We start from the raw sequence: 16,620 nt of genomic DNA on the forward strand, positions 1-16,620 counted from the left end.
AACTCAGTAAGAATGTAGCTGAGGGGAAAAACCAATGGATTGCGAAAGTCGCTACTTGGAGTTAACACGAAATTGAGCGGTCCTACTTCATCAACGCTGGAAATGCAGAATTCGAAGAAATACCATGGTGGCAGACCTAAAAGATTTCGAGAAGAAGAAGAAATACAAGTTATAAACACAGAACGCGCTAAATTGTATGATTGCGTTGTCTTCGCACAATAAACGACATTGAATCAGGAAAACTCAGTTTTGTTTTCTAGATATATAAATTTCCAGGTGATTTAGATCGTTTTCTTCGCTGTTGGCTCCTTCTTGGAAGCATTTTGTGACTTTTGACAAAACTGTAAAGCAATGAGCACCTATCATAACGATAAAGATCGCGTAAAATGCGACGGCGCTCATAAATCCCCACAATTCGCGCATTCTCGCAACGAAAACGACAGATGGTTGACGTTTTGGCAGTGAAAGAAACGCAAGTGGCAGAAATGAAACACCCATTCACTTTCCCTACTCATTCATTACGGGTGGAAGTTTTTCCCAGCGATGAATCGAGGTTCCACGGCTGTGTTCTTACTTGTGTTGTGTACTGTTTCGGAACAGGTTAGTGCTGTTTCTAGTAAAGACTACTACGTCCCAAGGGGTGTACGGTAGCCAAGAAGATCTCCTTGGGAGTTCTTCGAAAGATTATCAACCTCATTTGACAACATCTCCTCTCATTTTATAGTTTGTGTCACTATCTGCACCACACACTCAGTAATTAAGTATGTCCTCGACATCATCTGCGCAAGGATCTGACAAAGAAGATTTAAACTGAGCAAATCCGACTAGATTTTATGTTCAGAGCATTTTTTCAGACATTTAAAACCAAGTAATCACCATTTGTCAAAGTGAATGCGCCGATTCTATGTTATTAAGCCTTGTTTAGAGAAGATTTTGAAAACTTCAGGAAAAAAGATCCCCCAAAAGTGTAAGAAGTGAAAAACGGTGCTCATCGAAGTGGAGAATTGATCGAGATTTTTTTTCAGAGACTACTCGATTGCTATTCTGAGGATAAAATTGAGTGCAAATGCGAATGGAAAGGAACTCACAAGATTGTGGTACGAAATCAAGTAGCATAACGACTTCACTAGGTCGAAAATAGTTCGGAAGCGAAATTAACTCCATTATAGTATTGCTCCTCCTAGTAGTACATTAAAATTCTATTTGAGGGCTTAGCTTTGCTAGAAAAAACCTAACAGCTATAACGGCTTTTAGCTGAAAAACTGCACAAGACAAGGAGGCTGGTCCTCGTGGACGGAATGGTCCTTCTGTGGACGGCGGAATACACAACGAAGGAGACGACGATGCGACAGTCCAACACCATTAGGTGAGCGGAACGCTGTGCTTGCCCATCATTCACTGCCATTTTCTATATAACGGCGAAGATGACGCGCTAATACGACGTCATGAATGTTGTTTCAGAATAGATGTATGGGGTTGCTGACGCACGCAGATGTATGCGTTCTTTACGCAGCAACGACTATTTCCGAAAGTTTTTCAAAAAAAAGGAAGAAACTGCAGCGAGTTCGTTTGCATGTGCTTTGTTCGTGAATCTATTTGCAAGTGAGTCGCAATGACGCAAATCGGGACTGACTCATCCACGAACTTCAACATTCACATTGCAATCGAAACATGTGAGGGAGAATGAGAAGGAGAGAGGGAATCTTTCCTTTCATGCTGCTTCCAGTTGCGATATCACAGCTAAACCCAACACATGCATTTAAATGTTCACTCTGGCAACGGTAACACTGGAAATTCCACTAGATTTCTCGGAGATTATCTAGTTGCCGCTTTTTTTTTTTTTTAGAAATTTAGGGGTTTACTGTTTTTCGCTGAGGTAAAAAAGACACAATCAATCAACATCAACATGCAAAAAGTAAATATCATAACAAATCCCGCGTAAGATATGGGAATTGTGCGAAAACAGCTGCAATTTCGCGAAAAAAGTGCAAAAATATTGTAGGCGCTTACTATCGGTGCTAATGCCCCATCAAAAATTCGTGTTCTTTTCTATGACGCTTTGGAAAGTTCTAAAAGGACGCATTCGCGGTGGGACTCCAACTCTGCTGCTTTGGAAAGATACGCATCCTTATTCGCTCTGATGATAATGATGTTGCAGGATCTCAAGGACTGGGGTGTCCTGTAAGTAAGTGTTTTCGTGTTGTGTGATAAAGCAAAAAGTTTTGATCAGGCGGTACATTCCCTTCATATCACGACGAGAGTTGTGCCTTCTTGTGATTTTTTTCTTTAAACTTTAATTCGCGGAAGGGGGAAAAAGAACACGAGCTGTGCAGATCATTCTATCTCACAGAACGCTAAGGATTTGATGATACCGAAGTGCAAGACGAGGTACTACTCAACTACGCACACAAAAAATACTATATGTGTACAGAAAACGAGAATCGCGCACACCTCCGTTGGCAAACAAAAGAATCTGAACATTCACGACCCATTGTGCCAAATACATCGATTTCAGGTAAAAATTGCGAAGGGGAGCACTTACAGTCGCAAAAGTGCAGCCATAGCGAGCCGGTAACGAACGCTTCGCAACTGAAGCTACCAGAATTTCTGTGGGGTTCATGGAGCGACTGGAATGAATGGGGGATCTGTTTATGTCCAGGCAACTTACGCAAAAGGTAGAATTATTTTCCTAGCCTTTGGATAGATATTTCTTCTTATCAGATTGGTTTTAAGAAAAAAATTATGCAAAAGAACCCATTGCCGAGCACATTCTTGTTCCAGTCCTCATACGAAGGCAAATTCCATCTCAAATGACCCATAATTAGTTGTTCTGAGGCTCAGTACCTCTAGAGGCATTCATTCCTGCCCCTTATTTATTTGTTTTTTAAATTATAGATCGCTCTACTATAGTCATTTTTCGCTAGTTTACCGCAGGTTTCTAAAGGCGTCGTTAGGGATTAGGTTAGGAGATGTTTCGGAGACCCCTGGATTCTACTCTTTCTATTTTTAGGAGATGTTTCGCATCTTCATTTTCATTCACGAGAACCATGCTCCGATTCCTACCTATTAATGGAGAGAACCCCCTCCCAGTTGCTGCGTTGACGCTGTAAGATCACTTCGGGAGAATCGTAGCCCCTGTCTCAAATTATCTGCCACAATCTTGTAGAGGAACCACCTCGAAGGGTGAAAACCACGTGAAGGAGGTCGCTGTTCTAGATAAACAGTTCTCCAGAGTACATCATCGGAGCTGACTGTGTTTTGAGATATACTTTGTCAACACAGAGAACAAGTAATTGTATAACAGCATCCGTGAAAGCGACAATAAAAAATTTGTGCAGTGACGCTGAGTGTATTTTGTAGTTCTGAAATCTTACGTCCTCTGTGTTTTCCCCTCCGACGGTCCACGGAACAATAATTGATTGGCGTTAGAGGTGGGGCTGAAAAAAGGATTTTGCTATGTCCCAAAGACTATGCTATGTATGACCCCAAAGCAGTAGTGGGCGTAACGCGCCAGGCGGACACAAAAGTTTCAGCCGCCATTGTATGTGGCGATAGATGAGATCAGATCTGATCGATCTAAGGAAGGCTATATTTGCAAGTTATCTCTCTAAAAATAAGAGGGATTCGTTGAAAAACTTGTGTAACTCTCTCAGACCTTGTCTCGCTGAGTTCCTAACAATCTCTACACATTTCCTAGAAACTGTTCAGAACTCGCCACTGTATTGGTTGGGAGTGTTCTGGATGCGGTGTCGACCATGGAACATGTGAACGACGCTGTGTAACTGAGCGATGGTGGAGTGACTGGAGCGAATGGTTCAGCGGTTGGTTTTTGCGATAATCGGATTTGTAGTGATTGTTTTGCAGCAGTAGTGGGTTTGAGTGCCCAATGAAAAAGCCTACAAAAAAACTAACTGGAATTTGCCGTCAGAACTAGGGCGCATCAAATTTATTTCGAACATCTGACTTTCTTTCTTGATTAATGGAGAGCTTCTTAGCAAATGCCGTCGTTTTATGACGTGGCCTGTAGTCCACGAATTTCACCTCTCACGCATGGATCTCGTCACAATGACCGTTAACGAACCCTCCATTTTTCCTCTAAATATACCATTATTTCGATTCTAGACTTAAAACCCTTTTTTCTTGTAATATCCGAGTATATTAGTTATTTTTATTATTTTCTATGAAACTATAAGGGGCTCTACGAACCTTATATGTTCTTGTTCTTATGAAGAAAGTCACACATGTTGAGATCTTTCCAATTACTCATCACATTAACAACATTACAGGGGCCTCCAAGGTTCGTCATCGTTCCTGGTGTTCGCTTGGAATTGATGGCAGATCTCTCGTCACAATGACCATCAACGAAACTCTCCCCACAACACCTTCGGGTAAATTTTTCTGTTGCAGAAAAGATTGTCAGGATTCTTTAGTCAATCTTTTTTTTTTTGCTCAGACAGCGTTCCAATAGCACTAAAAGAACGAACATTTGTTCGAATGTGTAGGAAGACATCCAAAACAGTACTCACAGTCGTCACCGAACGCGTTCAGCCGGACTGACGCGACGCGTCCGCTGCGGAAGGCGCCGGCTGGCTGCCTCTCTGACAAATCCGCAGATCGATCCTTCTCCGCGCACGCAGGCGCGGAGAAGGTCGCGTTAGAGCTTGAAGGAACAACACTATCGATCTTAAGCGCGTTCGGTGTCGATTGAAAACATGTCAGAGATGTTCAAAGGATCCTGATAGGTTGACCGTTATCTCTACTCAGTTTGTTTCAGTCTATGAATTAGATACTAAAAAAAAATCAAAGCTCAATAAAATCCAAGAAAACTAGCAGATAAGTGGACTTCTTCCAACTTAGCGAAATTACTTGGAAATTTGTGTGAACTGCACTGACTTGATTGGAACAAACAATCTTTTGAGGTGAAACCGTGTACAATTTCTGAACTCCACAACCATTTATCTACGAAAAATTGGAGCTACAGTTTCGTTGCGTTCATTGACTTTTAAAGGACATTCAATCATTCAGTTCAATCACTAAAATGTTGTTCCCACCATTAAATGTCCTCAATTTGCGGTTTGCGTTGCTTTCAGGAATTTACAACGTTATGAAAAAGGTAGTAACGTTCAAAAACTAACACTAAATCCTTGATCCATATAAATTTGAAATTGGAAAAATCCGAGTCCTTTTCCAGAATGTCGACGTTGAGCATGATTAGAACAGAGTAAGAACTGCCGTAAAAGGCAAGGAATCTCTCTGAGTGCTGCAATAAAATCTCATCCGGATTTCAATGTGAATGCACATACGTCAACTAACGCAAAATGCACGACCAGCCGTTGTTGAGGAATGGACAAAGGGGTTGAGTGAGCTAAGGATCGAAACTCCCCCGCTCGATTTTCATCTGATAATCAGCCCGAAAATCGATCGAAATCAAGTGCCCATAATTTCTTTTGTACTGCCCTGAAAATCAATAACCCCAGTTTAAATTCATAAGGGATGCTGTACCTTTGTGTCCTCCTCATTACCGAGCGTCCTCTGCATCATCTTATTTTTGATTGTTTCAAACATCCACTCAAAATCGTCGTCGCAGAGTTCTTGGTTTTGACCTCTTCTCATTACTGGGTATGATTACAGACGCAGTTTGCAAGTAGTACTGCAAAAATGATAAACAACACTAACAAAACCCCAGGACACCTACGGCACGAGCTATAAATTTTTTTCTTTTTTTTTCAATGAGACAATTCTTTAAATTCACCGGAACTTCCTCAAGTGTGGAGTTCGGGGAGGCATTTGGTGTCAGATTCCTTTCACTAATAAGTAAAGCTTGAGAGTTTGTTTTCAAGGGTTACAAAAGCACGAAATAAAAGAATGAAAGAAAAAGTGGACGGCATTGGTCAATCCCTACGGGAGCGCGCCTGCGCGTTCGACTCCAAAGCAGAATTTGTTTAAGATTTATGGACACGCTTGCAGCTTTGCAATGACTTGCGGGGCTAGTCGATGTATTATTCTAATTCAAGTTTCAGTTCAAGGTTTTTATGCTCCCAGCAATCCTGCTACCAATTTATCAACCCTGGAGGGATGAAACGCTTACTTGGCACCAAGGCAGACTCGAACCTCCGATCGATCGTGCAGCCACAGCGGAACCTCTTGCCGACTACGCTACACCCGTCCATAAAAAAAACATGTTCTATAAAACAAGGGATCGGATGTTTTGTGTGCAGCAGAGGTCTCAGTTTATTCGAGAAAGCAACTTTTCATACCTGTACGAGTGCTGAGATGAAAATATGTGAACCGAATTTCATCTCTCTTAAGGATGCAAAGAGTTGGGTCGTTAGATAAACTGACCCCGACTCTCTTTATAGATTTGTAAAGATTCTCTCTTACGCACTATGGATGTGATTCTTGTAAACCTCATTATAAATTGAGTTATTACCAAAGGGCAAACGTTGCTTTAACATCTCGGTCCCGGGAAATACAATGAAAAATAGATAACCGAAAGATCCCTGACAACGAGTATGATGAGCTCAGCTGTATCAGCAGAGAATGAAATTTTGGAAAGGAACTGTTTGCATTGCAGTGAAGTCAGCATGGAGCGAGTGGGAACTTCGGCCTGGTGTTGCCTTCCGCTACAGAGTTCCGGAAAATTGGATTTTGGACAATGGCTCTCCCAATATTCAGCACCAGCTGATAGCTTATAATTCATCGACTCATGTCTCTTTAACGTTCTGCTTGTATTTGAGCACTGTCACGATGATATCAGGCTTTGTCGCTCAGTGCTTCGTCTCTAGAATGTTCTCCTTATGTGCAACTAGGAAGCTAAGGTATTGAAGTCTAAGGTGAAGTGAGAAGTTGTGTCTAATGTCTCAGATTTCACAGCGGGACGTATCCATCAAGATTACTAATCAATAAAATAAGAATTAAATTTTTATTACATTCTAAGCTGCCGTGAAGCGATTTGTATCAGAGGTGGTTCAAATCACTAAAGAAGGTAAAGCAATTTGGTGCTGGTAAATCCATTTGCGGTGCGCCAACTCGCCAACCCAGACAAAACTGATACCGACTTAGCGACCGCTGAGGAATGAAATGAAAGGCTTAATTGTCTTCACGAGATCTCAACGAACGCAATATCGAATCTGCTTGAGCTCTGGTAACCTCTTACCATACCTCTTACCATGTCACTACAAGCTGCTGCTCAGGATGCTGACATCTATTAAACGTGAAATACTAATTTCTACTTATGTCGATGTAGACTTCCAAAGTGTTTCTACCAGTCCAAGATCAGCAGCATTCTTTAGATTACGAATGATCAACGCAACACAAACAAACAAACAAGCAAACAAACGCAACACAAACCACAAATAGGATTTATAAAGGAATGTCAGAGAAGTACGAGCCCCCTACAAAGTTCACATTTCCGAAAAATTTTTTAGCAATGGGAATTAATGTGGACCTGAGATCACGAATTCGCAGTTAACACTCTTTGACTGATCAGATTCTTTTGATTATTCTTCTTCTACGACAGAACAAATGAGGAGAAAAACAAAAATAATGAAAAAAAATCTCGCTAGGTCGTAGACTGAAGTTCTGCGGAGAAATCCATAAGATTAAAGGCATCACCCCACGAATCTGAGGTGCTACGGATTTCAGGTGGAGTATTCGTATACGGGATCGTAGATTAAGGAGAGGGGGTGGGGGGAGGGTGATTCCATCCATTTCTTTCTAACTGCCGTAAAAAACGGCCAGGAAGATACGGCTTCGGCCGTTCCGGCGTGCTATTTTCTGCAAGGAGTTTGATTGGAGCGCGCCAGCCTTTTGCACGCGCTGCATCTTCCGGGCTGTTTTTTACGGCAATTAGAAAGAAATGGACGGAATCATCCTCTCTCTCTCTCCTTAATCTACGATCCCGTATATGAATACTCCACCTGAAATCCGTACCACCTCAGATTCATGGGGTGATGCCTTTAATATATTATTCGTTATGCTACTCAAGTTATAGGAACCCAGGCAGGTCCCTAGACTGAAAATACTAACAAAAATATGTAACACTCTGAAGATATGGGATCAGAAGACCACATCTCTTCCAGGTGTTGCGTTATTTGATCTTCTGTATAACTTTAGAAAGCCAAAAAAGGTCCCACGGAGATTCACATCTATTCGCTTATGAACAGATCTAAATCTCCGTAAGATCTCCAGATCTGATCTTATGGTAGGTGAGGTCGTTTAGCAGCCACAGTATCGGATCGGTCATAAAACCTAGCATGGGCGTTCTAGTTCCTCTTTCCAGCATCTCAGTTAAAAAAGATGTAAATAACACATCATCTGAACCTACGTCAAATTCACGGAAGTTTTCTGGAAACAAACTTTATCGAGGAGTCAACGCTTAAGGTTAAAACGTCTGCGAAGATAAGAATAGTAACTTGATACGTTAGTTTGCCTTCGTAAGTCATTATAGACTTTTCATTAATGCTATGATTCTGAACTGAAGCCGAACGCATTGCCGTACGGCTAAGGAGCCGATTTACACCGTGCACTCCAACGTTCATCCTTTTATAGTGGCGAGAGTATAGTTTGGTCACAACGAACTGAAGCTCGGTTCAGTTGCGTGGGCGGTCGCCCTCGAGCCCGCGCTGTTGGACTAGTGGTATCGAGTTGGCACCATCGCTAGCTTCTCGAACTGCAGTTCAAGCGCAGTTGCACGGAGATTTGTCTCGTTTTGAACCGACTATACCACCCAAAGTTTACAACAACAAACTTGGTCCCATTTTATCAAAATAATAATGATAACACACAGGTTTTATCTACAAACACAAGAGATTTTGAGATCAATAGTTCAGTGGTGTCGATTTACGTCATTCCAATCCAAAGTCATCATAATTGTATCAGCAGTTCTGAACGTTTATCCGCATGACAGTGACCGACCGTAAAGAAAAAAGCGAGATACCTCAGCACTGCGCTATCCATAATACCAATCGGTGTTTTGAGTTGATCGACGATAAAATGACTGCCATCTCCTTTCATCGCCACCAGCACGCCGTTCACACTCGTCTTCTCATGCATCAACACAGTCACCTGATTAAACATTCTTTTTGCTTTGTGCAGTTCCTTCATGTGATTAACGGAGGTCTACGTCTGTGATTTCAGTTCACTCCCAGTTTCTAACGGAAACAGAATTCCTACCTTATTCACATGGAGATGAGCTCTAGTCATATTATTGGTTCTGGCACTAGCAGAATACTTACGCGGGGGCTGTGCTTGAAGCAGCACGGCGACACCAGCAGTTTGATGGGCCATCTCTACCTGTGCAGTCCGAGTGGAGTTAGCAAAGGTTAAACTCCAACCACAAGTATCACACTATTTGACAAAACCACCTGAAGCGGGATAGAAAGTCCAGTGAGGAACTAAGACTGTGAAAACCACGAAGGAAAATCACTTATTACCTAACTCTCTCGAAACTTCACACTTTCATGTTAGCTCGCACTATAGTACCTTTATGAAAAAGTAGACAATCCTTTGTCGATTACAAAATGAGCAGGTAAAATCCCTGCAGCACTTCACGACGTCAAAAATGTAAATAAATGCTCGTGACTTAACTTTCTTAATCACTGCATCAACGAATGTTTCTTTTTTTTTCAGATTTTTGGTTGCTGCAGGTAGGCAAAGTCTAGGATTTATCTTGCGTGGATTACGTACAGTTCCGTCTTTATTCAGTAACAACATTAGAAGTACGGTAGGGTCAAAACGAAATAAAGCAGGGTGCAATTGCGTAAGCACCATTCAATGACCATTCTTCGCAGCAGTTCGCGGTGGTCCCACTTCTCCAACTGTTTTCTCAATCGCACCGTCACGAGCGCACCCGCTTACGCAACTGCGCCGTGCTTCATGCCGTTTTGAGCACCGTACATACTATATACAAATCACGTCGGAAATCCGTACTCAGTTGTAGACAGCCGTGGTGAACATCTGCAATGGAGTGTGAATAGTATCTAACCAGGGACAGAAGCACTCTATGTTGTGAAGGAAAAAAAAACCATCGATAAAAACTACTCTACAAATGCTACAGCCTTCATACTTAAAAAAGCGCAAAAATTCCGACGTTTCCAAAGACGAAGGTGTTGAAGGACAATACAAAAGAAATTTAGAGTCACATATAAATGTGATACAACAAACATCATTTCCCCCATGTTCCAGTGGAGTCTTTATTTTGCATCAACACCAACATCGCCAAACTAATCCCTGCCTAAAACTAGATTTACCCTCTCCTGTCAACACACATTTCTATGACAACATAAAAAGATGTACCATGGCAAAAAGAGAGAGGAAACATAAGTTCCAAGTTTTCATATGTTGACCAGTCTAATCACATACAGTGAAGAAGTCCAAAAACTAACATTACTCCCAGCCGCATTTCCCATGAAACGAAGGTACCGTTCTCTAGCTTCAGCAACGTCTTCACAATTTTCATTTGTGGACGTCATCACATATGTTTCAATAGGTCTTGTAAAAGGCCTAAATCAATTAGTAGTCTTCTGGCAGAATTTGGAAATTCTGATTCAACATGAGCAAACAGTTTCGAGATTGTTTAAAATCGTCACGCATGTTAACAAATGTGTCGTTCTACACACATGATTTCAAATGAAGAACACCGTCTATCAATAAGAAGTCTTTCATTACTAATATATTACAATAAGGCACGGGACATAATGTAACAGAACAAAAATAAGCGAAAAGACCGGTCTACTTCAACTATATCTAGGATGCCATTATAGAAACTACTCTTTAAAAAAGCACAACAGCTGACTGGAAGCCGGAGACATGAATTAGTAGGCGTGTTTTGCAACGAAAAGAGATTCAGCGGCAGCACCAGCAGCATCTTCTCCCTCATATTTTCCTAGTGCAGCCATTCCATTTGCCTAAAATAATAGATATCATTGAAGAACAGTTATAACGACCTTGGATACAGAAAGCACACCGCAAGATTATAATAGAGAAAGACATTTTTGAGTCTACAAGCCCATATCAAACTTTGTTGCCCAACCTTTGAAAATTCACCAACTTCAAGAAAATCTTCAGGCGCAAGTGTTCCGAAAAGGAACGCCACCGTGAGAAATCATGGCCCCTACCTGAGCCCTGTGTAGTAGAACTTTTTGCGCGGCTTCAATATTTTCGTCCTTGCCTTGCCATGCCTTCAAGACAGATGCTTGAAGAGCACGTCCATAAGAGAACGTCAGCTTCCATGGTCTAAGCAGTTTCACCTAAAATATTCAAACCACCAATACATTAGACTATTAGTCAAAAGATCTTTTTAAGAAACCAACAGTGTTGATAGCGTTGAGATTTGCAGTGGCATCAAGTTCAGATTGACCGCCAGAAAGGAACGTAACTCCAGGGACAGCAGCAGGGACTGTGCGTCGAAGTGCAGTGACGGTTGCCAAACCAATTTCCTCAGGAGTGGCCTGGAAACCATCGAAATGAAATAAAAACAGGGAAATGATGGTAATTAGCGGTACCTTGTGGGGGCAGCTTTGTCCAGGAGTGACCATATTTGGCTTAAGAAGTGTTCCTTCAAGGTAGACATGATGGTCAGCAAGGGCTTTGTAGACGAAAGCCAACACTTGTTCGGTAACCTAATTTTGACTCTTTTATTTTACGAAATCAAAGTGAAAAAAATTAAACTCTAAACGATAGATTCTCTGGTCTTGCTTAAGTTTGATTACATCAACGTGTACCATCGGTGTCAACGTCATTACAGCATAAGATATGCGTAAATCGCTTCTACCTTTTGGGCTCTGTGAATATCGTGGTCTCCATCGCACAACACCTCCGGCTCCACAATAGGAACAAGACCTGCAGACTGGCAGATGCTAGCATATCTGAAAACACCTTTCTTAAGCATCGCACTTACTTAACTACATTCCTAACATACCTAGCCAGAACGTTGGCGTTCTCCAACATTCCTAGGTACGAGGGAGTGTGGGGTCCGATGGTCAAAACGCACCGCCACTTGGCAAAACCGCATCCTCCCTAAATATTTATTTATTATTTATTAAAAGGGCTTATGTTAGTAAAAGGATTTTTCTAAAGAAAAATGCACTCAGCTTCATTCCCACCTTCTTAAAAGCAGCTGCTCTCTGCGCTAGATTGTCCAGTCCTTGTGTGGTGCCCTCACCAATGGTTCCAGTAAGAGGAACAACACCTAGATCGACTTTGATCCCTGGAACCACTCCTTGCTTGATGAGAAGATCGACGAATCTTTCGCCTTTGTCAGTGGACTGAAACTGCATCATTCAAGACCGTTCATTCTTTACAAATGTATAGGAAGGTGTGTAAGTCGAAATTTAATCCAGGTTTGCAAAATCCTAGAGCAATCATCCTAACAGACACCGAACACTATCAAGTATAATCAAATACTTCACAGCATAGAAGAAAAAACAAATTCGGCACAAGTGTTTTGCAAATGTCAAAGCACAAAAACTCCACTAGCATGGATGGTACAAGTGCACCTTCCTGATCAATCAATTGCAGGGGAAAACAAGAGTGGATCTTTGAAACCATTTACTCTTTTTTTTTCACAAAAACGTGGAATATGGAGAGTAACGTACGCTAAAACACCTAATAAATGTGCCAGAACGTGCTATTTTACGTGATTGTTTACAGCTCAGAAAATCGGGAGACGCAACTAGTAGGACTGTTTTCTTTTACTCATTATTTGGTATCCTTAAAATTTTTGTCATTTTATCTATTTTACTTGGGGTCAAAGTATTGAATATGCGTATTTATTTCATCCAAAAAGAATGACTATTTTAGAAAGCACTCAGTGGCGTGCATTTTACTGGTGTTAGTAAAATGGCAATTCCGTTGATGTTTACACCACCGGTCTTATCTTATCGATCATACGACCAAATGAAAAGTAAACACCAAGTAGAACCATAAAAAAGTAGGAAAAAATCCAGCAAAAAAAATTCTGTGAATGATCGTCTACCACGAATGACGCTGCTGCATTATTGTGTTGTTACAATAGCAACATTATCACAAACCTGATTGAACGTTTCTTCGAAAAGGATCACTCCGGAGATATGCTCTCCAAGGCTAGGTGTGGTGAAAAGCAGCTGCCTATGAACAGAAGATAAAGATTGGATGTCGAATCTGACCACAGTAACAAGACAAACATACCTATACTTTTGCCTGTTTGTCTCGTTGTTTTCGAGGTTGACGGCAGCGAGACGTTTTCCAATAGTTCCTAAAGTTCACAAATTGAGACACCGAAATATATATTTGAACAGCACTTTCCTTTAAAAGCGGTCCTAACAACAATCACTGACTATAAATGGGAGTCTAATAAAATCAACCATTCCCGTGAATCTAGTCGTAATTCGTATCGTAATTGCCTATATGGCCGCATTTGCACTACATTGAACTGCAAAATATATCCGGATTACAAAGGTGACCACATGAGTTCTGTTGTTGTTTATTTAATTTCCGGAAGAGCTATGACGAATATATAGAAGAGACTGCTAGAGCCCTATGTGTTCGAGTTAAAGAACACCTGGACGGCAAAAGGAAATTACGTAACTCCACAGCATAAGGTCTTAGGGTACGGCGTCATAACGGAGAAGATATTGGCGCTGAAACCGTTTTGGATACATTCCTAGAGCCCGAGTATGAATCGCATAGAGCAAGGCCTCTATATTACACGAAAACTTCCTCTTTGGTTGCTATTTTGAGTGTGCTAATCATCTCAGACGGGTGTCTAGCCGAGACAAGAAAATCCTCACGACATTAAGGTACGCTTTACACTTCCGCTGGTACTATGAGATTCAACAGTAGGCTTAAGATTTTCTTTGTTGGGCAGATAGGGGTTTGAAGGGATAGTCACATTCAACTTGGTCTTTTCAAGCTCTGAAGAAGGCGATTTCGAAACATTAGCCAGCAATTGAGGGTTGTAACAACCTCGCGTACGGCTCAAATTAGGAACAGATACTGAATCATCATCATGCCGAGGTTAATTGGAAGTCGCACTAGGAGACCAGCATGAATCGTCCAAATCGAAAGTCTCTCGAGAATAATATAGAGATTTCTACTCTCAGAGGTCCGGTGAACTGTGGTGTGACCAATTGCTGTGGTAGAAGGACCCAAAAACATGACTGGCCTACCCGTCTGTTGCTACTATAAAATTCCAGATGACGTCTGTGACTAAATTCTTGACAACAGCAAAACCGCACGTAGCATACGGTCAGCCAACCTACGAAAAATCACTACACCAGACTATATATATATGCGTTTTCACGCTTAAAATGTTGTAAAGTATGTAAAGAAATATGCGAATTGCAGAGATGGGTGGCGGTAGCGAGGACCCTCACACGGTCCCAACCGCTACGCTCTACCGCTCCGCCTCGAGCGCAGCCGTCTGCGCAACTGTCTGTGCTTCATGTCGTTTTGACCCAACCATAGGAGAAGTAGCGGATTTAACATCGATGATCTGATTCAACGATTTCAACGATGAACCGACTCTTATCTACCATTTTGTTCCTACTTTTCCCTAATATTTTGTTTAGTCATCAGCTTTGCTCTGATTTTAAATCTCGATCATTTCGAGAATTCTGCTCAGATAATCGATGAATTCAGTCACGAATGGGATGGGTAAACATGATAAAGCATGCAATCAGAGCTGGCACAAGCTTACAGCGTTCTCTTTACTGAGTTTGACATTCTCTGCGCTCTTGCGGCTGTGCAGTGGTGTCAATACACTCGATAAGCGTCGTACATGCAAGTGTTGTGAGCGCCAATCAACGAAAGGGAAAGTGATTGATGCATGTGCAACGTGTTTTTAATTTTCGCCAAATTGTCTAAGCATTCCCGTTTTTGCAATGACGATTTAAGTGTCAATATCAACGGATTTCCCTGGTGAGAACGCATAGTTTACGAATTGATTCTAAACAGTTCTTCGTGAAATTCACGTCAAAATAGAGTGGTGTGCTCGTACTCAAGGAGGCATCAGTTGTTTTGGTAAAAGGTCAGCACAACGTTCGCGCATCTTAATTCGACACGCCCAAGGCCAAACAAACCTTTCATCCCTCCGAGGTCGATAAAAAGTCACTGGCGTATCAATCCACTTGGGATGCGCCAACGCGTTTTACTGGCATTCGTAATCGTTGAGATTTTGGAACGCGTGTTGGCCTATACAATAGGGCCAGCTGATCATCAAGTCAGCGTTCTTATCCTCCCAGACAAGTCTGGTACCAATCTATCGACCCCTGAAGGATGAAAGGGTTGGTGTGCACTAGGGCGGCGAGGTGCTATATTTGCCTGGAGATATAACAAGAAAGTCTAGATCACTGGTGAATCCAAGAAACTCACAAAGTAGCCTGCTTATGTCGACATCTCAGTCAACCCAGGACCACATATTCTTTACTAAATGGGGATGGGTGTAAGATCACTTGTTGACAAAAACTATTACTATTCTTCTGCATTTTGCATCGTAATTTTCCACCCTAACAGAAAAAACTTTCGTTGACAGTTATCTGCCAGGTCAATACTACACTCAAACCGAAATAAGCCAAAGAATTCGTTGCAAAATTTTATGAAAGACTTATGGGCAGCATGCTCAGTCGCACACTGCCTTCTACTAACTGAAGAAAGAAAATCTATAGGTTTATTCGTCATTCATTCAACTGGCTGGTGGTTTCCTCAGCAAACTCACTGCGCCGCCGTGATAGGCACATGTGCGATCTTCTCGACGCTGCCAGAAAAACAGTTGCTGTCGATAGCCGCTTAGTCAACTCAAAATATGCTGTTCACTGGATGTCTACCCAAACATTTGTTTTTCAATGAATCATGATAGACGAACAATTTTTGTCAAATCTTTCTAATATTAACAAAAGTTCTAATCGCTTTTGTTACGCTGAAGTGAAATAGATAACGACCTTATATCGGAAGATAGCTTACCAGTCGACTCGTCAGCAGCAAGGATACCCTTTCCATCGGCTACGATCTTTAAAGCGATCGCATGCAATTCATCTTTCAGTTCCTGAAACTAGTATTTCCGCTAAGAATGTTTCTAAAAACTCTAATAATCTCTAACTTAATATTTTGCCAACAAACAAACCTGAGAGAGAGAGTCCTTGTATGAGCCGCCAACCTCTGCCATTGTGTGCGTTACACTGTTACATCCATCCGAGGGGCAGGTATCGGCACCAGCCACATTGATTGATGGGAGGGGCGAAACGGAGAACAACGTGAGCAAGATCATGGCCGTGCCGCTCCTCATTTCGATTGCCCCTAAGTTGTGCTAGCTGGACAGTGTAAATGGTAGAGAGGTCGTAACAAGTTAATAAGTATATAGAGCTAAACGAGAACGAAACCAATCGAAAACGCAGTCATGTAATCCGCACAAGATTGCGAAATTTTGCTCGCCGGCATTGTTGGCATACATCCGGCGCGCAGAGAAAATAGCATCCCTTGCAGTAGAATTCGTTTTCAGTGTCTTTCACCGTGCAACACAGCCACAGTGAGTTAATCCCCATCATAGTTAATATATACTCGATGTACTTCACTATTTATTGAGATAGATTGCGCCCACTCGAAGGAAAAAACACTCAATGAACGATGCGGTCAGAGATTTACAAT

At 41.7% G+C, this 16,620-nt stretch overlaps 3 protein-coding genes across 4 annotated transcripts; 1 reads left to right on the forward strand and 2 right to left on the reverse strand.

Annotated features, from left to right (window-relative positions):
• Positions 1-543: 543 nt before the first annotated feature.
• RB195_010808 (uncharacterized protein) lies at positions 544-6,825 on the forward strand (the record flags this gene model as incomplete). The annotated part of the gene is made up of 7 exons (XM_013445878.2): positions 544-600; positions 1,026-1,097; positions 1,255-1,366; positions 2,516-2,675; positions 3,709-3,821; positions 4,287-4,388; positions 6,575-6,825. 7 exons carry the CDS (start codon positions 544-546, stop codon positions 6,823-6,825), a joined length of 867 nt encoding a protein of 288 aa, XP_013301332.2.
• A 2,002-nt stretch (positions 6,826-8,827) lies between these two features.
• RB195_010809 (uncharacterized protein) lies at positions 8,828-10,472 on the reverse strand (the record flags this gene model as incomplete). Its single annotated transcript, XM_064191964.1, has 3 exons — positions 8,828-8,885; positions 8,939-9,066; positions 10,386-10,472. 3 exons carry the CDS (start codon positions 10,470-10,472, stop codon positions 8,828-8,830), a joined length of 273 nt encoding a protein of 90 aa, XP_064049547.1.
• A 342-nt stretch (positions 10,473-10,814) lies between these two features.
• RB195_010810 (uncharacterized protein) lies at positions 10,815-16,261 on the reverse strand (the record flags this gene model as incomplete). 2 transcript variants are annotated; one of them, XM_064191965.1, is made up of 11 exons in its annotated part: positions 10,815-10,907; positions 11,118-11,249; positions 11,313-11,450; positions 11,505-11,621; positions 11,774-11,867; positions 11,921-12,018; positions 12,105-12,266; positions 13,032-13,107; positions 13,168-13,234; positions 15,940-16,021; positions 16,100-16,261. In XM_064191965.1, 11 exons carry the CDS (start codon positions 16,259-16,261, stop codon positions 10,815-10,817), a joined length of 1,221 nt encoding a protein of 406 aa, XP_064049548.1. The 2 variants fall into 2 exon arrangements, with proteins under 2 accessions (XP_064049548.1, XP_064049549.1); XM_064191966.1 differs by having other exon boundaries at positions 16,100-16,243.
• Between the last annotated feature and the right edge of the window lie 359 nt (positions 16,262-16,620).

Source organism: Necator americanus, chromosome III (genome assembly GCF_031761385.1).
Source record: "Necator americanus strain Aroian chromosome III, whole genome shotgun sequence".
Lineage (NCBI taxonomy): Eukaryota > Metazoa > Nematoda > Chromadorea > Rhabditida > Ancylostomatidae > Necator > Necator americanus.